The 24909-nt window shown below is 36.1% G+C and overlaps 3 protein-coding genes, 1 non-coding gene and 1 pseudogene across 4 annotated transcripts; 1 reads left to right on the forward strand and 4 right to left on the reverse strand.

Moving 5' to 3' along the window:
* Nucleotides 1-2819: 2819 nt before the first annotated feature.
* On the reverse strand, nt 2820-4398 carry LOC113771385 (probable E3 ubiquitin-protein ligase ARI8). Its single transcript, XM_027315973.1, has one exon. It carries the CDS (start codon nt 4396-4398, stop codon nt 2821-2823), a length of 1578 nt encoding a protein of 525 aa, XP_027171774.1. The 3' UTR covers nt 2820.
* Nucleotides 4399-6480: 2082 nt separating this feature from the next.
* Nucleotides 6481-6553, reverse strand: TRNAA-UGC. The gene has a single exon. It is a non-coding gene; the product is annotated as a tRNA-Ala (tRNA).
* A 140-nt stretch (nt 6554-6693) lies between these two features.
* Nucleotides 6694-12053, forward strand: LOC113777221 (translation initiation factor eIF-2B subunit gamma). The gene is made up of 13 exons (XM_027322257.1): nt 6694-6827; nt 6939-7034; nt 7173-7250; nt 8958-9038; nt 9119-9332; nt 9416-9474; nt 10132-10181; nt 10309-10396; nt 10492-10755; nt 10907-10999; nt 11159-11263; nt 11478-11594; nt 11690-12053. The coding sequence occupies exons 1-13, from the start codon at nt 6762-6764 to the stop codon at nt 11759-11761; spliced, it is 1383 nt and encodes a 460-aa protein (XP_027178058.1). The 5' UTR covers nt 6694-6761; the 3' UTR covers nt 11762-12053.
* Nucleotides 12054-12614: 561 nt separating this feature from the next.
* LOC113783668 (feruloyl CoA ortho-hydroxylase 1-like) lies at nt 12615-17613 on the reverse strand. Its single transcript, XM_027329905.1, has 2 exons — nt 16214-17613; nt 12615-13430 (listed from the first exon to the last, which is right to left on the reverse strand). Exons 1-2 carry the CDS (start codon nt 16711-16713, stop codon nt 12857-12859), a joined length of 1074 nt encoding a protein of 357 aa, XP_027185706.1. The 5' UTR covers nt 16714-17613; the 3' UTR covers nt 12615-12856.
* On the reverse strand, nt 17606-20695 carry LOC113771394 (annotated as a pseudogene).
* Nucleotides 20696-24909: the final 4214 nt, after the last annotated feature.

A 24909-nucleotide genomic window follows, 5' to 3' on the forward strand; every position in this document is an offset into this window, starting at 1 on the left:
TTTCACTCTATTTTTCTTAATCTTTCATCTTTCATGGATCAACTAGCAATTTGCAGCAATTCTGACACTACTTGTTTAAGATTCTGCCTTCTTTTTCATAACCCGTGTGTTCCTGTCTATTCACATAAGTTGGTCTGGTGCTATCTTCTGCATCATCTTTCATTCAATTCTCGATATTAGTCACGGTGGACAAATATTGGAATGCCCAGGGTGCAGCTCTGGCAGTTTAATAAATTTTAAATCAGAAGCACCTGTCTAATTAGTAGAAATTTTGCTGTGGTGATAAAGTTCTTGTATCGGCACAGTTGCAAAAGTATGAAACGAATACACCTTTACGAGAGTTTGATTAATCTTTTATATACTTACACTATATAAACAAGTTGATTTACATGCACAATAAGTAATATCAAGTTGAATTTGAACGATCTGTAAATATATCATGCATCTCTATATATAGTTGTTAATGTCATTCAAAACTATTACCATCACTTATTAATTTTCATCTTTGGTTATCACAAGTCACTTGAGAATTGTTTTAGTTCATGAATACATGTGTTGGATATAGGGATGACAATTGGGACGGATGTCGAGGGCTAATTTGGGGGGGGGAGGGAGGGCGAAAATTTCCCCCTGTTTAGAAACGGAGCGGGCCACCCTACCATTCGTTAAAAAAAAATAAATATATAAATATATAATATATAATTTAATTAGTTACAAACTTATGATAATAATATTATTAGTTATATGTATTATATAATGTATATTAGTATATGTAATATAATTGATATTATCAATTATACTAATAATTATACATGTCTACTAATATAAATTATTAATTAGTTATACTAAATTTCTAATACATTTGTACTAAATTTTATATTACACTTAACACAATAACACTTTTTTCTCAATGAAAAAAGCACAATAGTAATTTAGTGATTGTATTTGTATCAAAAGTAAAACTTGATTACTTTAGTTGTATTTGTTTCATCATGTTGGATTGTATTCAAATAGCTTTTGTTTGATTGTTTTTATGAGTTTCAATTGTGGAATTACGATGAATAATAACTTGGTTATGTATTGGTATTTCAGTATTTGATTATTTGCTAAACTTTGACTATAATAAAAGTATATAGCAAATTTTTATGAGTCCTGTGGGGGAAGAGAGGTGGGGAATTAGTAGGCAGCGGGCCTGTTGCCATCCCTACTTGGGTATTGTCCAACATGATTATGACGGATAATGCTAAACCCGGAATCTTTGCTCGACATGAAAAAACTAACTAATAGATCAGGGATTTACAAGTCCCACATGTCCCACATCAACTAAGCAAATCGAAGCCTCTAATATCTATTATGATGGCATATACCTAAAAAGGACATCTAATAAAATTGAAACGATACACAAAATATTAGGGAAGAAAAAAACCTTTCTTACTTCCACGATGAATCATGTTCATTGGAAGTTTTACCAATGATCATTCATGTAGAACCAAAAAATTCACCGAAAATATATAAGAGATATATTTCATAAAATTAATGTATACGCCAGTCATACGGGGAGGCAATTTACACACATATCAATAATAATTTATTAATCACATCATAAGAACACGTCTCTCAAATTTCACTCTTTTCAACTAAACATAATAATACAACTTCCTATTTATAAACTAGATGACTTGATAAACAAATCTTACACCACAAGAAAGTTCCTTATAAGATACTAATTTCTAAACAATAAAACTATCATAATTTGACTTCCATAAAATTACTAAAACCCTAACTTAACTACAACACTACTAAATAAGAATATAAAAAATTTCTAATTTTGAGTCTTGATTTAATATGCCAACAATACATAATCTTCTGCAATTGACAACTTAGGGAAGAAAACAAAAAAACCAATGAAGTTTCTGTTTTTCATGTGGCCTCTCTAGCTTGTTTCTTTCTGTTTTTATTGTGGCCTTTCTAGCCTTGCTTTATGTTTCGTGGTTAATCATGTTTTTAAGAAATCTCAAACCTACATATTACTTCGTGGTCATACCTTCTTTTCTGTAATTGACAACTTAGGTAAAGGAAAAAGAAAATGAAGTTTTGTTATCTTTTTTGTTTTGGCCTATCTAGTCATTTTCATCTTTCGTGGTAAATCATGCTGTTTTTGGGATCACATCATACCTCATCTTCTGCAATTTAACCACTTAGAAGAAAAGAGTTGAAACTTTTTTTTTTGGGTGGTAAATCATGATGGCTCCAAGTCTCAAAACCTGTACTTTGAGATCGTACCTTGTCTTTTGTAATTGAAAAAAAAAAGGCTCTTTTGATCCTCCATCTTATGTTTTCTAAAAAACATCTCTCTTTTTTTTTTTTTTTCCTGATCTGAAATAACATCTTAGTTAATCAGTCAAGCATACTATGTGCATCCAGTTTGAGCTTTTTCCTTTACTATGTGCATCAGTCAAGCTATTTTTGTTTATCATCTATTTTAGACTTACACTATCTGTTGTTTTGGTCATACTGAACTGACATCTGTCTGAAATTGTTTGAGCAAACATGAACAAGATTGAAAGCTTTCTTGCCCTAGTCTGGACTCTTTTTTGCAGTTTCGACTTCCAAGCTTGGCAATATCAACCTGTTATATCCACTTCATTCTTATTGATGAACTTCAAGAAAATCAGTGTGCTTTTCTAGTTCAAGAAACTAGCTGCTGAGTACTATCGGAGATATATTGCCCATGCCTGTAATGAATTTACCAATGCACAGAAATTCAGTAACTCAAAAAAGTAGTAAACTCACAACAACGAGGTGCATCTTTGCTACTCTTCAACTATCCTGACAATTTAAGATCAGATCATTCCCTATAGCTCTAACCAAGTTATCAAAATAATATCCAGTCCAACCAGTTAGATTCACTAACTTATGGCGAAAATCATTGAATTCCTCCTGAAGAACTCCTTCGCAGAAATACTTTTGCAGTTCTGTCTCCGCACATTGATGAAGTCTCTCCAAAGCAGCCTCAGCTTCCCCTTGGATGTACTCAAAAAGCCCCTTTTTCTTGTGCTGATCCTCCGGTAGATAGTAGCCGTAGGCATAGGTCCATTTTAAAACCCTCCTGCATTCCACAATTTGTGCCCAGGCACGGATGATGAACTGCAATTCAGTCTCAGGTTCGCCCTGGATTTCACTCAGCTTCTCAAGATGGATGGCTTCCATCAGTTTCAAATCCTTCAATGCTTTTTTCCTTGACTTTTCATTACCAGCCCACCTCTCGTAATAATGTGTATATTTCCGCAATGAATTCTTGGCCATCTCCCTCTTGTTTTTATCTTCATCGTATTCTGCACTTTGCTTTGCTCGCTCATAGGCGTTGCAGGCATAATACCCGCCTGTTCTCTCGCCGTGGGCTGACCATGGACCTAAACAAAGCCAACAGAAGTGATGGTTGCACGGGGACTTACAGGTCATGTGCATACAACCCTGATTCTTCTCGATTGGTTTCTTGCACTTTGGACATGGCTTCGTATAAGTCAAGATCCAATTCGTATTCTCCGCTTCTGAACTGTTTTTTACAATCCACTTCCCTGTGGTGTCACAATCCACCGGACTATGAGCCACCTCCAAACAATTCCAGCAAAATCCATACGAACAATTGCATGTAACATCAAAGTTTCTTCCATTACTACTACTTCCAACAATATAATAAACAGCGCAATCACATCCAGGGGCAGGACACCACTTAGTCTTCTTCCTATCTTCAATATAAGATCTAACAAGATAATTGTTGTATTTCTCCTTGTCTTCATCAGATGCCAAAGAATAAATCAGCTCTTCACCAACCGTGGCTCTGCACTTGGGTTCAGGGCATCTCAACATCAAGCAGCCGCGGCCATCATTGACGGATGTGCTAATATAAGTTTTCCAACAGGTCTTACAAAAGAGATGACCACATGCAATCCCAACAGCATCATAACGACAATCATGATTCTCCAAGCAAATCCCACAAAAGAACTCTTTTATTGAAAGATCACGAGCCGAATAGTTCTCCAACAATCCAGCAGCTTGTCGGACCTTTTCTTCATTGGCAAACCATTCTTCACTGATTTTATCAACATCCCAGTTGTAGTTGCACAATAAAATCGTTGCTGCTTCTCTTGAAACGAAGAGAATGGATGAAACTTTCGCGATTTCATCCTGTAGAAGTTTTCGGATGTCTTCAGCCTCCAACACAATAAAATTCTTCTCCGTAATTCTATCCATGGATTCTTTGTCTTCATCAATATCATCAGCGATGTAGGCGTCTTCATCATCTTCATCATCAACAGCCTCGTCCTCATATATGTCATGTTCATCTTCATCACTCTCGTTGCTAATATAGTCGTCTTCATCATAGTCACTACCCATTGTTCCTGATCTCGCAGGACAAACAAGTTAAAACAAGATAGGAAAAAAGATTTGATAACCTTTACAAAATTTGTTCTGACTTATAAAGTAGCGCTTTTAAGTACGCGAAGTTCTAAACCCTAAAAGAGGTCGGATAGGATATTGTAGCTTGCAAAATAGGAACCAACCCCGGAGGGTTCAATTGGTGAATACCAAATCCATCTCTGAACAGGATTGCTAAAAACAATTTCCATCGTTATTAAGAAATCTAAATTCATACCGACTAAAATTTTCTTTACTCGTTATTCTGTAACCATTGTGTGTTCAGGAGCTTCTCCCTGTTCCTAATTAAAGATTCAATTTTTACACTAATTTGAACAAATTTTACAGTATAAATAATTTCGTTTCGTCAAGTCAAGTCATTCATCAGTGAAGTTATAGCCATTTGGGCGAAAAGACAAACACTTTAACTGCAACCTTGTCACCAAAATTCTTCCCAAAATTATAACAAACTTCTTTACATCCCACTATTAATCTACCAATAATAAAAAAAAAAAAATTGACCCACAAAAAAGAAAGACACTAAAAGTATGATCATTAGCTCATTACCGCCTTGAATCAAATTGTGCAGTGACGAAGTTTGTTTGGTAAGCAACCTTCAACTTTTCTGGACTCCTTTAAATGGAATTTCCCTAAGCCAATCAACTTCTGATACTGCCCAACCCAGGTAGCTCGAGTGGTTTCGTTGCTTCTCTTTAGGACATGGCGACCATGGTTCGAGTCCCGGAGAGATCATGTTTGCAAGGAATGGGCCTTTCCTCTAGGGCCGTCGGGGGAGTAGTCGGATCGAAGGCCTGGATACCCTATGTCAGAAAAAAAAAAAAATCAACTTCTGATACCAAATTCTTTTTTTGGGTGTTTTTGGGGTGGGTGGGTAATTAAATATTTTTTTTTGTTTTTTTGGAAGGTTTCGAATTTGAGATCTATACTTGTACACTTTTCTTTCTCGTACTATTCAATCCATTCCTCACATAATATGAAAGGTGCGTTGGATTGCAATTTTTTTTAAAAAAATTATTACGTTTTGTGTTAATATATTTTTCAATTATTTTTTATTTTACATATATAATTTTTCTATAAAAAATTCAGCAAAATACAATACAAACAAAGCCAAGTGGGAGGATGAATCCGGACCTCTCAATCACACTTCTTCCCGCTGTACCACTCAACATATCCCTCACCCAATATTTTGTTAATTATAAACAGTTATTAGACTATCAATATTTTGTTAAATCAATTCTTTCAATTGAAACTATGACTATTTTGTTACTTATTAACACATAAATGAACTAAAACACAAGAAATATAGTAGGTATGCACTAATTTATTATTTAAGGCAAAAGGAAATTGGAGCTTGGAAAGAAAAACAAGAAGGAAAAAATGTCTATTATTAATACACGCAACTTGAGAAATAGTGAGCACTAATTCATTATTTAAGACAAAAGGAAATTGGAGTTTGGAAAGAAATCAACGAGGAAAAGTCAAAAGGTGCGTTGGATTGCAATTTTTTTTAAAAAAATTATTACGTTTTGTGTTAATATATTTTTCAATTATTTTTTATTTTACATATATAATTTTTCTATAAAAAATTCAGCAAAATACAATACAAACAAAGCCAAGTGGGAGGATGAATCCGGACCTCTCAATCACACTTCTTCCCGCTGTACCACTCAACATATCCCTCACCCAATATTTTGTTAATTATAAACAGTTATTAGACTATCAATATTTTGTTAAATCAATTCTTTCAATTGAAACTATGACTATTTTGTTACTTATTAACACATAAATGAACTAAAACACAAGAAATATAGTAGGTATGCACTAATTTATTATTTAAGGCAAAAGGAAATTGGAGCTTGGAAAGAAAAACAAGAAGGAAAAAATGTCTATTATTAATACACGCAACTTGAGAAATAGTGAGCACTAATTCATTATTTAAGACAAAAGGAAATTGGAGTTTGGAAAGAAATCAACGAGGAAAAGTCAAAAGGAAAAAATGTGTACTATTAAATATTAATGCAGGCAACTGGAGAAATGTATTGGAGATGCAGGGGATCGAACCCTGTACCTCTCGCATGCAAAGCGAGCGCTCTACCATTTGAGCTACATCCCCGATTTGGGATGTTGAATGAACTAATTTTAAAGTATTAGAAAGTTTTTCCATAAACCTCTCCACTGTCCACTCTGCAGCCATCCTTTTTCAAAGAATTAGGAGAAGAAAGAAGAAAATACATACTAAGCCCCGTCCCATCCCCCAAAACCCATAATTCCTTAAGCCCTGAAAATCCTCTCTATCATCCAAACAAAATAATTCTGCAACCATGGATTTTCAAGTGGTTGTATTAGCAGGAGGCTTCTCCAAGACCCTTGTCCCTCTTGTTTCCAAGGTCAGCTCCCCTCAATATATCTTCATACCTTCACTCTAATTTTTTTTTTGTTTTTGTTTTCCTTAGTTGTTGGCATTGATGCAAGAATAAAAATGGGATTTTTAATTGCAGGAGGTGCCCAAAGCCTTGCTCCCGGTTGCGAACAGGCCAGTTCTTTCTTATGTTTTGGAGCTTCTTGAGCAAAATAACCTTAAGGATCTCATTGTTGTATGTTTGTTTTTTCTTTTTATCCTATTTGGATTTTAAATTTTCAATTTCTATTTTGATGTGGTTTACGTATTCTGATTTTGGGATTTTTTTCAAGTTGAAGTATATGGCTGGTTGTTTATGTGTTTGTGTAATTAGGTTGTTGAGAGCGAAAGCGCGGCTTTGCTTATAGGAGGTTGGATATCAAGTGCCTATGTTGATCGCCTGCACGTGGAGGTTAGGATTGATGATTTATGTATTCTCTGAGTTTATTGCTTTTTATTTTTATGAATTGGTTAATTGTGCTGTGCTCATTGCATTTTCAGCGAGACCAATGCAAATGAAACATTCTTTAGTAATCCATGGGTTGGGTTGATATAATATATAGAGGAGGAACAAAATAAAAATACTAAAGGAACCTAAAAACCAAAAAGACGAGGAAGAATAGAGAAGCTCAATTATTGCATTGTTGGTTGAATTTAGAATTTCACCTCATCCTATTAGCTTGTAGGTTGTATATCAATTTTAGTTTGGTTTTGTACATATGAAAAATTTGAATTTGTGTCAAGTGAAAACGTGTTGTATTTTGAGAGTGCTGTATGAAGGATGATTATATGTCCATGAGAACGTGGTTTTGTTTGATCTTAGAAGGTTAGTTAGGCATTTGGCTAGAAGAGTTGCTGTTTACTGAAGAACATTTTAAGTTCTTTAGGCATTTCGCTATTTCACTATTTCTTCTAGGTGCAATGCCCACTGTATATGCCTTGTTGCAAAAGGGTTAGAACTTTGAAGTAGTGGTGGAATTCCAGAAGAGAGAAAGAAGTAAAGGAAAACAAAGAACATAAAATGGAGAACTTTCTGGTTTCTGAGTTAGTAATGGCAAGAACTTGTAATCATACTGTTCTTTTACAAGCCATCATTTTTAAATCAATATCAACGGAATTGAAAGAATTTGGAAGTTTGGAGGGTTGTTTTCACTTTGTCTTTAAGCTATTGACTGCTTTGTTTGGGCATGTATATTAGAAGACCATGTTAGAGGATGCCTTACTTGAATTACTGGTTCATCTATAAACAACATAGTAACAATGCAGTTTCACATTTGACATATTTAGAAGATTTATTTTCTTGCCCACTTTGATTATTTCATTCTCAATGTAGTAGTATCATATATGTGTTCCCGAACTCTGAAAAACTTGTTAAAGTGAAAAAATGGAAGAAACAAAAAAGATATACTGCAATGGTAGCGTAAAAGATCTTGTTTGTTTTGTGTGTGGAGTATTGGATGTCAGCATCGGATATATTTTCTCAATCTAAGTCCAGAGTTTGGATGTATAGTTAGTTGAAAGAAACATATGATAGATAAATGATCAAAGAATTTTCTACATGGCAGAATAGATGTACTGTGATCTTTTAAATTGGGTAGTCCCCTCATTTTTTGTTTTTAAATCCTCAATGTAGTCGATTGATTCTCCGCATTGACTATATGTTACCCAAGTCTTCCAAGTTGGGAGGTTTTGTTTCTGAAAGGAAGTCTTCAATGTAGTTGTAAATTTAGAAAAAAAACTTCCCAGATTCTGTGTACAGAGGAGGAGTGTATGGATTCTCTGTTTGGTGGATATGAATCCAAATTTACGTTTTTGTTAACATTGGGGTGCTATTTTTCTGATCAGTATTTTCCCCACAACCACCTGATTAAATCTGATTTTGATTTTCATGACAAAGCTATTATAGACTGTCCACATTCCTTGATTTTTAGTGTAGAAAGAGATCTGGATGACCGTCCCGTTCTATTTGATGTTTCTTCATGTCAATTTTATTTTAACTTGGACACTTTATGCTTAATCGATGAGCACAATTGACCTAAAAATATCTCAAGTATGATCTGCAGTGAATACCATCATGATGAATTTGTGATGTCTGTTGTTGACGTTTAAAAAAATCCAGGTGGCAGCAGTTCCTGAAGAAATTGGGACAGCTGGTGCTCTGCGAGCTATTGATCACCACTTGACTGCAAGTGATATCTTGGTTGGGCCTCTCACTAGAAACTGAATGTGATATTTTAGTATGTTATTTCACTGTCATAACTGAAATCCAGTAATTGGCAGGTTGTGAGTGGTGATCTTGTTTGTGATGTCCCACCTGGGGTTGTAGCTGCTACTCATCGACGACACGATGCAGTAGTCACTGCAATGCTTTGTTCTAATCCTGTTAGTGGATCAACAGAATCAGGTTCCTCTGGCGTAAAGGACAAAGCCAAGAAACGCTATAACATAATAGGACTGGACCCCACAAAGCAGTTTCTGTTGCATGTAGCAGCTGGTGAGATCCTTTCATGTATTTGTCTGTTTGTTTGTTGTAAATTTGTGACAAATTCTTATCTTGTATTTCCTTTTAACTTGTAGGAGTTGAAGTTGAGAAAGATGTACGAGTTCAGAAGAGCATCCTCAGAGCAGTAGGCCAGGTAAAAGAGAATGCACTGGTCATTGCATGGAACACCACTCGATTACTAAGATGAGGATCCTCAAGTTATCCTTTTTCAATTCTGCTCCCTCCTTTTGTCCCCCTTGTTAACTTAATTTTGGTTGGATTAGGTAGTGAATTCTTTGTTTTTATGTATTCAGTCATATTGTTGCTCATTTTTCATGTGGGACTGATGGTGCTTGGCTTAGCCATTTTATTTCTGTATGCTGTAGATTCCTTGGCAGTTAAAGCAAAAGGACTTGTGTATGTAGAAGAATTTGCACTTATGCATGCAATCCCCTTTCCTTCTCCTCTCCAATAGTATTGCTCTTACTGCTGTGAAGTTTGATTATTTATGATTTGAGCATTGGCAGTTATTTGAAGGAACATGTAAACCTGATGTATTGGATAAAGAAAAAGTCTATCCCCAGGGTAATGGTTGATACATTCCTAGCCCCTTTAGCTGGATGAAAAAGCTTTGCATTTCTTAAGGAAAGAGAAGATCTCTTTGTTTATATACTCTCCTTACTAAGTTATCTCGAGTCCTACTCCCTCCCTCTTTTAGCATTTGTCATCATCCAATTGAAAATTTCATAAAATCATGCATTTACATCCAACCCTATCTTATAAGCATCCTCTCTGTCAAATCCTCATGCAGATGGATATTCGTGCTGATTTAATGGACGCTCATATGTATGCTTTCAAGAGGTTTGAGGTTTCGCTCTTTGCTTTAAAGCAATTGTTTTTAGGGGTTTTTTGGGGGGGGGGGGTGGAAGGGAGAGGGGTTTCAGTTTGCTCTAGATGTGTCTGAAACTCACTATTCATTTTGTTTTAGGTCTGTTTTGCAAGAGGTTCTGAATCAAAAAGAAGCTTTCCAGAGCCTAAGACGAGATGTTTTACCTTATCTAGTTAGAAGCCAGCTGGTTTGTTTTGATAGCATATTTTCCCCTTATTCTAATGCCAAATCTATTGTTGGTGCCCTTTAGGAGTTCTGACTTTTTTTGTGATGAATCCTCAGAGATCTGAACTGTTGTTAAATGGAGTGCAATCAGAAGAAAATGGGAATGATAAGGATGCTTCACAGAATCCCAAAATTGTGCTGTCTCAGCTTCTGGCTAATGCATCTACCCCAAGTTTTCATGAATTGCAGCATGCCTTGGGTCCAAATGGTTTCTCTCTTAGTCCAAGGAAAACTCATAAATGCTGTGTCTATATTGCCAGCAACAGCAACTATTGTGTACGCTTGAATACCATCCAGGCATTCTCTGACATAAATCGAGATGTAATTTTCTAAAAATGATGCTCTTCATAAGCTTCACTGTTCTTTTGCTTCAGCATTTGATAAACTTCACTGTTCTTTTGCTTCAGCTTTTCATAAACTTGGCTGTTCTTTTGCTTGAGCTCTGGTTTACAGTAACTATTAATTACCTCAGGTCATAGGGGATGCAAGTCACCTTTCTGGCTATTCTTTCTCTGCTCAGAATAACATTATTGATCCATCTGCTGTGCTTGGTTCAAAGACAACTGTGAGTCCCAATATTTTTATATAGTTGTACTTTCCCTAAACATATGCCTATCAAGTTATGCACTTCAAGTACTTCCTTCATATGTTAGGCATTATCTGCATGCTTGTGAATTCATCTAGTTGAGCTGAAAATATCTACTGAGCCATTTATTTGATACAGGTGGGACCACAGTGTATGCTAGGGGAAGGTTCACAGATGGGTGATAAATGCAGTGTAAAGAAGTCAGTTATTGGCCGTCACTGCCGGATAGGTTCAAATGTTAAGGTATCACTAGATTTCTGTTATTCGTAGAAACTTACTGTCAAAGAATTTCCACAACAAAATTCCCAAATGCGGAGTTAATTTTGTATGCATTATGATCGTGTTCTTGATTATTCTAAAGAAGATTCACATTTTGACTAGGAGCTCAAAGAATTTTAATGATCTGATTCCTCCCTCTTGGGGTCTGAAAGACAACCTTTTCTCTATTCGCTTGCAGATTGTTAATTCCATTGTTATGAACCATGTCACCATTGGAGATGGTTGTTCAATCCAAGGTTCTGTTGTTTGTAGTAACGTGCAACTCCTAGAACGCGTTGTTTTGAAGGACTGTCAGGTAACGTCTCCCTGTCTTCTTTTCTCCCTCCTTTCTGCATGTGTGTTTGTGGGTGTGTGGAGCGTCTTAGTTAACTTTCTATTTGCTTTAATCAGGTTGGAGCAGGTTTTGTAGTCATTGCTGGGAGTGAACACAAGGGAGAATCATTGGCAAAGAAAGAGAAGTAGTGATAGTTTTGTTTTACTTTTTTTTTTCCTGGTTAAACAAGGCTACCCTTGTATTTTTTATTTTTGTGCCATCTTTTAGGAAAATCAGGTCAAGATCAGTTTTGTTTGATATTCATGTAGCTGTAGTTTTCCCTCCCGTTAAGAGTAGAAAAATGCCATTTGTTACCTCTTTTTGGGGAGTGGGCTCGTTGTACAAACATCTACTTCACACAGATTGTAGCAAAAGATTGGAAAATCATTGCTGTTTGTATTTTTTGCACAAAAAGGAAAAAGAAATGTGATTTTATGCTTCTTTTCCCCAAGTCAATTATGATATTTCCTTGCTCAGGCCTAGAATTGTCTGCATAATCTATGTTTTGGGAACAGGTCGATGCAGCTATTGCCAATATTTGCAGAACGTAGTTAAGATGTTGTGAAATCCAGGGTGAAGTCTTCTTCGATTGATGTCAAGGACATCAGGAATATCTTTCATCGGCTATTCTTTCTTTTTCTTTTTTGAACAGTAAACATGCATTTCCTTGTAAAAAGTGATGACCATCACCACCTTTGAACTTTCATTATGGCATATAGATGGGTGTTAAACATTTTACATCAAGAATTGTTTGTCTTGAAAAGAAAAGAAACCACCCTTATGTACTGATTAAGCTTTTGCAGATGAATTGAAGCATACCTTATTTGATCACCAGACCTCCAATTCCAATTTATTGTGCAGTTTCATCATAGACCCTTTTTTAATTATTTTTTTTTTTCAGTCCAACATGAATTTTGCAACACATATATAGTTCGTAATAATATTGTAGAGATCTTTGTTTACAGGTGCTGTTCAACCATTGATACCGGAAACATGATGGAAGGTACAAAAACATTAGTTCTTGAACACAAATTTGGCAAGAAGAGCCAATTTTAAGGTTTTACAGATAACAGATGCTCGGATAAACAAAAATAAATACGGCATCAAGTTGGTCGATTGCATTGATATCTGAAATGTATTTTAACAAAAAGACACAAAGGAGAAGGGGAGGATCCTTGCTTTTTAACACTAAAATCCATTTCTGCTGGTTCAGTTGAGACTACCTTAATTTTGTTGGATAAACATCATATTTTAGCAAATTCAATTGTCTGCTTTCTGTCATCCCTTTTACTCAAGAAGTAGTTGAGGTAATCCGAGTAGATGACATGCTTATAAATTGGTTTCTTTCCATTCTCCAGGGATTGTGGAAATGGACCAACAACTGTATCAGCAGCAGGGCTTACGAATATAGGCACTGAAACCCTGTTTCTCCTTCCGTTAACAATCACCTGATGCTCAATGCTCTTATACCGATCATTGCTCGCAATTTGTAGTATGTCGCCTATGTTAACTGCAAGTGCCCCTTTGACTGGTGATACATGGATCCATTGATCAGCTGTTGTTCCTTTCACATAGAGGCCACCTACATCATCTTGGAGGAGGATAGTGATACTAGAGATATCAGAATGTTGACGCGCTCCACAAGCGAGCTCAGGGCTTGGACACATGGGATAGTGAATGAGGCTGATAGTTGTACGATCTATGAGTTGAGATTCTTGTGATCCACCAAATTCCTTCACATTAAGTCCCTGTAGTAGCACCTCAACTAGCTTTTTGATGACAGGTTTAGCCCACTTCATGTATTCCAGCACTTGATCTCTGTAACAAAGAGTACATAACTAGCCAACAATGAGGATGCAGAAAAATGCAGAAATCCCAATCAAAGTGAATACAAGGAGCTACATGACATAAAGAAGCAACACTAAGCGATACAATACACATGTTTCTCAATGTTGGATCCAGTATTAGAGGGTGTTAATGTGGCATTTTACAAAACCTGATATAGACCTCACTGGTCTAGTCATTGCCAGGAGTGAATGCTACTGTCATTACTGGAATCAGGTTTCGGATTCTCAAGAAAGTGATCCCATTTAAGCTTGGCCAATCAAGATACATCATGCATCCGAAAGAGGTTCTTATACATTACTAAAAAAGAGTCATTTTAGGATTTGCTGTCTGACTATAGTGCCATAGTAAGAATATCCTATTTCCTGCATTGCACTGGATTTGAAAAATTATTGGAGTGATCACTTATACTAGAAATGCAGTACTTTGAAAAAGACAACGTATTAGACAGTGCTGCATAAACTCTTTAGTTGTATCAGGTTAAAAATGCACTGTGCTTACGGTTTCTGGCCTTCATCAATCAGTTCAAGGCAGGATACACTGTAAGCACGACAAAGTTACATGAAACAGATAATCACTCTCAATTTCAGCGGGAAATTGAAAATTCCTTCAATAACATTTTAGTTTTGCTCCACCATAAAGACCAGATGAGGTATAGAAGTACAAGATCGGGAGCACTTTATACTGTTAGGTTTGATCCAATCTCTTTCTGTGATTCAGAACTCACAATCAGTGTCCACTGGAATAAAAAGGTAGCCGGTAGAGTATAGTCTAATTTTGCACTATCCAGGAAAGTTCTTAAATACAAGCCTCGTCATCTCTTCAGAAATGTCTTTTTATTTGTGGTAGTTTAAAGAGACAGAACATCAGTACTTTTGTCAACCTCAGAAGAACCTTTCATCTATCTTCTACTCTCAGTGTAATAGATATGACAGGCACTTAAATATGCTTATACAAACAAGCCTCATGCAGATTGCTTTCATATTCACTTGCAATTTGGTTGTACTTTCTGACAAATGAAACACAGCATATACTATTCTTGACTGGGAATACTGAAATCTCTACAAATTTGACAAGTAAATCTTCCCCTATGCAAAATAGTCTTGGTTCATAAATCAAAGTAGGTAAAAGCTGATGATAAATGCACAACTTCAAATTTGCCTAACAGACTTCTCTTATGGGCTGCATCACTTTACATACTTCCATAGACACTGACAACTGAGAAATGTACCACACACAGGTTATTAACAGCTACAAGCATAAAAGTGGCGATTCAGTTGTAAGTAGTCACTGTCATTTGTTTCAGCAAGTCCAAAACTTCTGGCAAAGAAAAAAGCCAGGCGCATGATTGCTAGCTTTTGGAAACTATCTATTTTCATGCCTGCTGTGACTTTGATTATAACATTTACAGAGAAAGTATCCAACTTTCTCTCAGCTTCTGGTCAAAATGGAAAACATATCAATGAATTAATGCAGCCCAAATGGTCATATTTGCCAAAATTTTTAATACTATCGCACTCTCTTCATTTAATTATTTACTATTATTCTATACATCAAATAGATACCTTTCCTCATTACCTGTCTTGAGAGTTCTTAATTTCATAATCAAATGCTTATTCTGTCAGCTCAACTCTGTATATTTCCATAAAAAGCAATGTTGGCATACTTTGTTAGTGCAGTAATAGCACTCAACTGGAAAGCATCACAATTTCAGATAGAGAGTGAGAGAAAAAGACTGCTTCTTGTCTAAGTTTACATATAGGCTATCCTCGTAATTTCTTCTTTAACCAGAATTGAATAACTGAAACAACTAGACAATGATGATATGACAAAATTATGTGTTTCAATTCAATACTCCTAAAACAGAAAACCGGATCCTTCAGCAACTATGACAAGCTTATCAAGTATAGTGATAGCTAGGTTGTCTTCAGTTCTTTTCATCTAGAAAAGTGGTGTACTAAAACCTTGTTGCCCTGCATTTTGTGTAGAAATAGCACTCATTACTTCCACACGCAGGAATTTGGTTATAAAAACCAACCAGTTCACTAAGGCCAGGTTCAGCAATCACTGCCTAACTTGGCTATACCTAAATTTCTAATGCTCATCCATGTCACTATATGATAGTAAGAGAGATGCTCAGAGAAAATTGTTGTCCAAAATTCTGTCCAAATCTCCCAATTGACACAGAATTCTAATAAATTTTGATTGATTTGTGAATAATAGTATGACGTGCTGAACAGGCATTCAGATATTTAAGTCATCTTTGTAGATCTATATCCCTCATTTTCAACTGCTGTGAATGTCAAATGCAGTAAGATAAAGAATTGTGTAAAATTTGACAACAAAAAACCGTAGTCCTGTAGTACACATTGTGGTTTAAAGTTGGTGTATAAATTCTTGACATGGAGGCAAAATGTAGCTAAAATTTGGAATTCACTTTAGTCCATAAGAAGCTAGACGTAAACAATAATAGGTAAAATGAAAAGTCAAAATACAAGAGCAGTCATTACATTACAATTTTCTGTTTCCCCTAGTTATTAGCTATCAGATTCCAGTGTTCCTGAATTGGTTAAGTTCAAAATTTTCAAGAATCTACCAAACCATGTAAACCTAATTACATTATCAAAAAAAGAGGACAGAAATTTGACTGGAAAAATCACACACGACAAAACTGACTACAACTCCACATAAATCTAGTTCTTGGTTGATATTGGAAAACCAAAACAAGAAGAAGATCCGAGCTTTGTGCTGCTTACTTGGACACAGAAGGCCACAAGTCTGAACTCACATTATCAGGAACATAATGGTGCACAAGATAATCTTTCCACTCGAAAACCTTTCCTGCTAAAGGACTAAAGCCAGTCTTCAACTGCACAGTGGGAGTAGGGGAATTTTCCTTCAAATACTTCCTCCTTTCCTCATTTGGTAACTCAAAGAACTTGTGCCCAGCTTCCAGTACATCTTCAAGAACCTCAAGTGGGATGCCGTGGTTGATGATTTGAAAGAAACCCCACTTGGCTGCAGCCTCACAGATTGACGCTGCAACTTCTGGATCACCCCAGTTGGATACATCAATGATTGGTATTGAATCTTCAAGAACTATCTGGTTCTGGTTAAGTCTTTCTTCTGGGGGTAATATGTATCTATGAGGGATGGATTTTAGGCCTAATTTTGATAGGCCATTGACCCCATTTCCTTGCTTTACTGCAAAGTCTACGACATCAGTATGTTCAAATTCAATAGATTCTGCTGACATTTCAGAAACTAGTTATAGAAGCCCCAAAATGAAACAGTCTGCTGGCTTTTAAGCAGGAATAGCCAAGCAAGGGTGCGTGCAAGTTCAAATTTGGCTGAGGAATGCTTAATTGATTACATTCTTGCAGCATTACTTTTCCTTTTTCTTTTACCCTGAATATGAACATCTCTTATGATTTTTTTGGGTCATAAAAGTTGTTGTTTGTAATTAGGCTTTGGTTAATTTTCAATCAACATATGTTACCCAATTTGCACAATTCCACTCCTTTCATCTCAAGATTTAGTTACTTTTCAATTTTGTCTTGTTACAGCCTTGAATCATTTGATTACATCTTGGCAAGCCTCCTAGAATCATAATCATGCCTTTGCACATTTCATTATCTAGTTTTGTTCAGCATCGTTGCCAGGAAGAAATAGGAAGTAGGAACAATTTTATTTTAAATCCGCATTTAAGGATTAAATATTGCATAAATTTCTCCCATATTGGCTATTGCAAGGATGTACTCAAGTTCTTCGAAACCAATGGTGGTGTGAATGCTCTATCCATGTTCTAATACTGCAGAGGATGTTGCCTTTTGCGACTCCATTATATGTTATGACTCTTCTAATTTTGATCGATGAATGAATAATCCTCCTTACTTTAAACTATTACCATTAATTGCAAAGATTCATATCTTGTATACTTTTGAAAGCAAAAATGGTATGCCCCTTGGGCTAATACATTAGCTTTTCTAGATTATTAACGTCAATGTTACATCTTTTATATACACTTTTTAAGTATCCCATTTTGTGTACCACTAATTTTTTCCTACATACTTTGCAATAAGTTTTGAGTACCAAAAAGTTTCAGAACTACAGTCTCTACCTAGTTTTGAGATATCTTGTGTACTTCTGGAATAGATGAGGTTAAACGAATAGAATATGGTGGATTATAAAAAATGTACAAGGACATTTCTACTCTACCTCAAATTAACAGGAATATGGCCACTGTGCTGAGATTACAAATATGTTTGGATGGAGATATAAACCCTTGAACAGATCGATTGCAATCCACTGACAGATCGGTGATTGAAGGACCTTTCTTTAACATAACATTCAATTAACACTATTATGGTAGAGGCTACCTTAATTACATTCATCCACATTATTATTGCCCCATAATATTTGGTGCATACCACACCTGCAAAGAAATTTAGGGAACAAACTTTAAGTAGATGTGTAACCTGCAATGGCTAGTATATACCTTTTTAGACTCAGGTTAGAATTGTAAAGATTGCAGAAGGTACAAAACATTTGTCGATAACCAAACCTTATATAGATGTTTGGATAAAGGTAAATTGACAGACAGACATGGCAAGGGAAGGATTCTTACTTGACAGTTGGCACAGTATTCATTTTGTACTATAACAGTTGAGATTACCTTTATTTGATGAATATCATACTTTGGCAAATTCAATTGTTTGCTTTCCTGCAGGCCTTTTACTAAGGAAGTAGTTGAAATAGTCTTGAGTAGACAAGATGCTTATAGATTGGCTTCTCTCCGTTCTCCAGGACTTCTGGAAATGGACCAACAACTGCATCAGCTACAGGGTTTACAAATATAGGAACTGACACCCTGTTTCTTTTTGCATTAACACTGACCCGATGCTCAATGCTCTTATAACGATCATTGCTCACAATCTGTAGTACATCTCCTATGTTAATTACTAGTGCCCCTTTAACAGGATTTACATGGATCCACTGATCAGCTCTGGCTCCTTGCACGTAAAGGCCACCTACATCATCTTGAAGGAGGATAGTGATACTCGAAATATCAGACTGTCGACCAGCCCCAGAAACGAGCTCAGGGTGTGGACATATGGGATAGTGAGCAAGGCTGAGAACCAAAGAACCCATGAATTGAGATTCTTTCAATTCATCAAATTCATTCACATTAAGTCCCTTTTATAGCACCTTGAGTAGCTTTCTCATTATAGGTTAGTCCACTTCATGTATTCCAACACTTCATCTCTATAACAAGTTAGAATCAACCATTAGCCAATTAAGAGGATGCAGAAAAAAGTAGAACCTGAATACCAAAGTGAAGTCAAGCAGCTATAATTGATACATGTACATAATAGAAGCAACACTTAGCAATACAATAAACTTCTTTCTCAGTGTGTGATCCAGTGCTAGTGTTGCTATTTTGTAAACCTGATAAACAAGGTTGAGTCACAGCAAAGGTAAGTCTGGAAGACTAAAGTTCTTCATGGAACAAGTAAGACATGTATACTTCAAAGAAACAGACGTTGCAGATCAATCTGGATAGAAATGTAACAGAAGAAAACACACATGACCATAAGACTTGACTAAACTCCACATAAATCTATTTGTTGACTGATAGGAAAAGGCAAAACAAGAAATAGATCCAGAAATTATCTGCTTACTTGTACACCGAAGGCCATAATTGTGAAGTCTGATCATCTGGAACAAACAAATGCTTAAGATAATCTTTCCACAACAAACCTTGTCAACTAAAGGATTAACACTAGTGTTCAAATGCACAGTGGGACTAGGTGAGTTTTCCTTCAAATACTTTCTCCTTTCCTCATTTGGCAAGTCAAAGAACTTGTGCACAGCTGCCTTTAAATTTTCAAGAATGTCAAGTGGAATGCCATGATTAATGATTTGAAAGAAACCCCACTTGGCTGCAGCCTCACAGATTGAGCCTGCAACTTCTGGATCATCCCAGTTGGATACATCAATAATTGGTATCGACTCTTCAAGAACTACTTTGTTCTGGTCAAGTCTGTCTTTTGGGGGTAAGATGTATCTCTCAGGGAGCGTTTTTACGCCTAATTTGGACAGGCCACTGACCCCATTTCCTTGTGCATGAGATCAGTGGGTACAATTCAGTAGATGCTGCTGACATTTCAGAAGTCAGTAGAGGAGCTCCAAGATGGAACAGAGAGTCTGATGCTTCCTACGCAAGAAAAATTTTTTTTGGATCGATTTCCTAAGCAGGATATTTTCAGGAATTGACTGTTTTATTAAGTTAAATGTTTCTAATGATTCATAAAAGTTGTTATTTGCAATTATTTTTTGTTTAATTCCTAATTAAACTTCATAATCTACTGAATTTGCACATTCCCCCCTACGTCTTTTCGAATTAGATAAATTATCTTTTATCTCCTTGTGGTTTGGTACTTTATTATATAACCCCTTTATTATTTATAAAACTATATATAACCCTCTTATATTGAATTAAAGTGTTACTATTAGTTTTTCCGTTAAAACTAACGGTTAATAGTAAAAAGTCAAAATCAAACTAATAAATTGACAAATTTACTCTTGCAATACTTCTTTTTTCCCTCCAAACATAAAAAAGAAGAAATTGAAATAAAAAATAGATAAATAAGAACTAGAAAATGCCATTAAAGATTCAGTTTAAAACCCTATAATGATATTTGTAGTAAAAAAAGATTTGGTACTTTTTGTTTCTTAATTATTTGTTTTATATTTTCCTTCCATCATTTTTGTTTCTTATTTATTTATTTTTTATTTTCCTTCCATCTCTTTTGTATTTGGAGAAAATTAAGATCTTGTCTACCAAAGTATATATTTTTTCAAATCACGCCTTCTCTTCCTGTAAAAAAGAGAGAAAGAAAAGGAAAAAAGAAAAAAAGTAGTAAAAGGATGAATTTATCAATTTATTAGTTTGATTTTGATTTTTTACTATTGACCGTTAGTTTTAACTAGAAAAAAAATAAAGGTGATACTTTAATTCAAACCATAAAAGGGTTATATATAAGTTTTTTAACTATAGGAAATTTATATGGTAAAACATTAAACCGTAGGAGGGCAAAGGCAATTTACCCTTTCTAATTTCTGTCAAGCGCAAAACATTTGATTACATCTTCACATGACTCCTAGAATACCTTACCTTTGCAAATTCCGTGGGAAAAATCCACTTTTCGTCCTTGAACTTTAAGATAGGAACACATTTTATCTCCAAATTTTTAGACATACCACATTTAGTGCATGAATTAATTATTTTGGACCACATTTCGTCCAAAAACAGTAAAATATTCAATTTGGATGGAGAAGGCTGACGTGATTGTTAATTTTGACTGAGAAATTGGTTTTACTTAATGGCCACGTGCCAAACACATGACTTTTTTCCTCCAAATTAAGCAATTTACCGTTTGACAGGTCGTCAGCCTGTGCAATAATAAATACCTACTCGAGAAAAATACAGATTTTGTATATAGCGGTGAGTAGGGTCGAATCCACAGGGACTGGGGATAATTCGTTTCTTCTAGAGTTCAAAGTATGAGGGATTTTGGATTAAATGCTAACTAAATAAATTAACTGCAGAAAATAATTGATTAAGAGAAATAATTAAGGGAAAACTCTAGCCAAGGGTACACTTCAGAAATGGTTCATGCACTGATCATTGATTCGTAGATAATTCCAACTTTTATTAATAGATTGGTTATAGTTGTCATGCACGCGATAAACAACCAACCTTTCCTTAATTTATCGATAGCTAAGGTACAACCGTTAGCTATTTCTCTAACCCAAAAACAACCCTAGGTACGACCGTAGGATTTAATTTCTAGATTGCATTAATAATTAGAAAGGCCCAATCCTAACTAACAAACACGCTACGAGGGTTTGTTTAAGCTAGATCGTATGCTCCCCTGACATAAACCCAATTACGCCAGTTGCTACTAAGATAGAGATAACGAACAATTACGGATTCAATTAACTCTATTTAGCAAAATAGCCTATATGAATAATTAATTATTGCGCACTAATCAATCATACATAAGGACTATAACAATTAAAAACAGGAAACACATAAATACCAATAAATGAGGAAGCGATTAAAATAATTTCGATCTCACAGTAATTGTTGAACCAAGTCTTCAGTTGTCCCCTTGACTAGAATTAAGAGGTTAGTCCTCCATTAATGGAGAACAACCATGCGAAAGAGCTAAGCAAAAAGAAAACTAAAACTATGCTAAAAGCCTAAACTAAAACTATTGATTGATAAACCTCTCGTACGTTTTTCCCTTTTTAAAGCCAAAAGGAAGTCTAATGCTATCTCTAGTGGTCCCCACACCAAATTCAAAGTCTTGTACGTTTCTTTTCCTAGAGTCCAAACGACTCATGCTTCTTATCCGTGGTCCCCGCACATGTGGACAAAGCCTCCAAAGTACTTGTTGTTCCAAGTCTCTCTACGTTGCTTTCTTTGAAAAGCCCAAATGACTAAATGCCTTGCACTAGCTTGTGGTCCCCACCAATTCAAGGACCCAAAGGTTGAAGCCCTTAGAAGTCTGCATTTTTCCATACAAGTCCCTCCTTTTTGGTAATTTTCTGCCTTGTTCCTGAAATTAAGTCCCAATACCAAATATAAGTAAATATTAATAATTAAAACAATATTTGGCAAGAATAAAAGGGAAAATTAACAATAAAATTACTAACAATTAACACCCTATCAATTCCCCCCACACCTAAATCATGCTTGCCCTCAAGCATGAGAACAACAATTGAACGCCAAAATTTGACCATGGCTGTTACTCCAACCACCGTATTGCCAAGACACCAAGAAAATCATATATCAAGCGACACAGGTCAAGATCCAAGAAAAATCACCCCGGTTAGCATCTAAACTACCAACTCCTCCAATTTAAAACAAACTAATCTAAGAAAAAGGAATGGTTGCTCACATTTCAGCAAATGGTCCAACTATTAATTCAAATCTCAACATTAACCCATAGATCGACAAGCTAACTTTTGACACAGTTAACACAACCTTCAACTCTTTTTTTTTCACACTTTTCTATTTTCTCTCTCTTTTTTCCCTTTTTTTTTGTGAATTAAGAATAGCAAAAGACTTAGTCTCTAGCCATTAGAGCCTTTTGACGCGAACTCAAACATTTGACAGATGGAGGAGCCCGGTTACTCAGCTCCAATCGCTACGGAACCACGCACTCATAGTAACTACTACCTTTTGACGCGAGAATCGACACTTTAGGTGAAAATCCCCGGTTACTCAGTAGTAACAACTAGTGGAGTACAGTCACCTCTTATTTATACCCATATAGCACAATAACTAAAAACAACACCAAAAATAACAGCAGTCAGCCCAAATTTTCAAATATGGAGAACTAAAATTAATAACTTGACCAATTCACATGAAAAATGCCAACAATCGTTCCCTATGCCTAGAAAAGTTAACCAAAAATTGGAAAAGTTCAAGCAATTATTGATATTCACCAAAGAGATGTTCCTGAACTCAACCACATCAACTCGATACCTTTTATTAATAAACTTGGCAATAGCAGAATTAGAGACAACAATCCAGCATCAAACTTGGTATTCATATGAAGACTGACCACTAGGAAAAAAAAAAGAAAAGAAAATAAACGAAAAAGGAGATAAATATGAAACTAAAAATAAAGGAAAAACCTTTAGAAACTAAAAATAAAAATACTAGCACCCAAAACTGACCCCCCCACACCTAATCCACACATTGCCCTCAATGTGATAATGTAAAAGTAGAAGGAAGGAGAGGGGCAATGGTACTTCCCTGAAGTAATCAAAACAGGGGTGGTTCAGGTGGAAATTGTGGATCAAGGCCTGCATGGTGCATAAATTCTGCGTCAGGTTATGCAGGTTGACGTCAATGTGGGTCATCCAAGTCTCTAGTCTCTCAACTCGCATCTGGAACTAGTGCCATTCGTGGCTTCACCATGGACTCTAGATATCACTCTAAGCAACAAGAGACTACAATTGCCAACAAATAATGAAAGCTGGAAATTCAAAGCAAGAACAATTTAAAGCCAACCTAATGAACAAAATGCACAATTCAATCACCCAGAGGTCATACATACACCCCAACACTTATAGCAATGGCAATCAATAAGCACTTGTGGTCCCAATTCAGTCAGATGTAGAAACAAAGCAGTCCGAGATTACCAACACAACTAGTACCATTGGTGCACATAAGATGAATAAATTATAAGCCAAACACCTCAACCAGTACCACTGGTGCACATGTAGAAAAGAAGTAAATCACGCGGCCAAACCAAACAATAAAATGCACACCTAAGGCACCCAAAAGCCGTAAAGGTACCCCAATGAACTAAGTAATTGAGATGAACAAGACAAAACACTCCCACACAAGGCAATTAGAGGCAACCCACTTCAATAAGCAAATGCAAAGTCACATTCATATCCTAATTCAGCAAACGGACGCAGAAAAGGACCCACCATACCCGAGCACAGCTCCCAACAATGCAACAAAACAACAACTCCACCCAAAATCTCAAAAACTGTCTCCAATTGGACAGTCAATTACACAGTTCAACCTACTAAAAATAGCAAATGACCCAAGAGAGGGGGAATTCCAGCAATCACAGTGCAGAATTCGGGCAACACTTTAAGCACAAGAGCCCAGTAGTCAATTAGGCAGTCAAGCACTTAAGATTAAGAAATTTGAGGCAAACTACTGCTACCAGTACCACTGGTAAATGCTCAAGGAAAAAGTAAATCAGATGGCCAACCAAAGCCACTAAGAAATACAAACAGCACCAGACAATACTCCAAGAGCCTAAACAACCGACAGTTATATCAGACTAGGCAAATCAGCTGCAGGACATAACCCAACCCACTGGCTCCAGTAACACAGATGCAATCCAAACAAATTTACTCAATGAAATCGCAATCATCAAAATCCCATCAACATCAAGAAATTTGGAATCGGGGACCAGAAAATTAATAAAGAAAAACCTGGCACCAGGGAGGCTGGGCTACCAACGGCAGCGCTGGTTTGTGCGTCGCGTGTGATGGAGATGGAGTGGTGCGCGAGCAGGGCGGCTGGCAGAGAGGCTCGCGGAGGAGGAGCTGTTGGCGCGCGCGGTTGCTGGCTGCGGGGTGCGCGGGTATGGAGAGCGGTAGGGATAAAGGTGCGGTGCGCGGTCAAAGGCACTGGTGAGTGGAGGTGGCGGGGATGGAGCTTGGAACGGAGGAGCTCGGCGAGCTGTTACCAAATCTTTGTGTTAGATTTATCATTAAATGGTGAAATGAGTATTTTAACCTTTAGATTATAACAATTTCAATCATTTAAAATGTATAACGAACTATTATTATTAGGTGATAGACATTGAGAAAATGATTCTTTAAAGCAACCATAGATTTTTCCAAAGAC

Source organism: Coffea eugenioides, chromosome 1 (assembly GCF_003713205.1).
Source record: "Coffea eugenioides isolate CCC68of chromosome 1, Ceug_1.0, whole genome shotgun sequence".
Classification (NCBI taxonomy): Eukaryota; Viridiplantae; Streptophyta; class Magnoliopsida; order Gentianales; family Rubiaceae; genus Coffea; species Coffea eugenioides.

Coding starts and splice junctions, on each gene's coding strand:
- LOC113771385 (XM_027315973.1), bottom strand. CDS start 4,398: ATGGGTAGTGACTATGATGAAGACGACTATATTAGCAACGAGAGTGAT.
- LOC113777221 (XM_027322257.1), top strand. CDS start 6,762: ATGGATTTTCAAGTGGTTGTATTAGCAGGAGGCTTCTCCAAGACCCTT. Junction 10,182..10,308: donor CATATGTATGCTTTCAAGAG/GTTTGAGGTTTC, acceptor ATTTTGTTTTAG/GTCTGTTTTGCAAGAGGTTC. Junction 11,595..11,689: donor TTGTTTTGAAGGACTGTCAG/GTAACGTCTCCC, acceptor TGCTTTAATCAG/GTTGGAGCAGGTTTTGTAGT.
- LOC113783668 (XM_027329905.1), bottom strand. CDS start 16,713: ATGTCAGCAGAATCTATTGAATTTGAACATACTGATGTCGTAGACTTT. Junction 13,431..16,213: donor TTGTGGCCTTCTGTGTCCAA/GTAAGCAGCACA, acceptor TCTTTGTTACAG/AGATCAAGTGCTGGAATACA.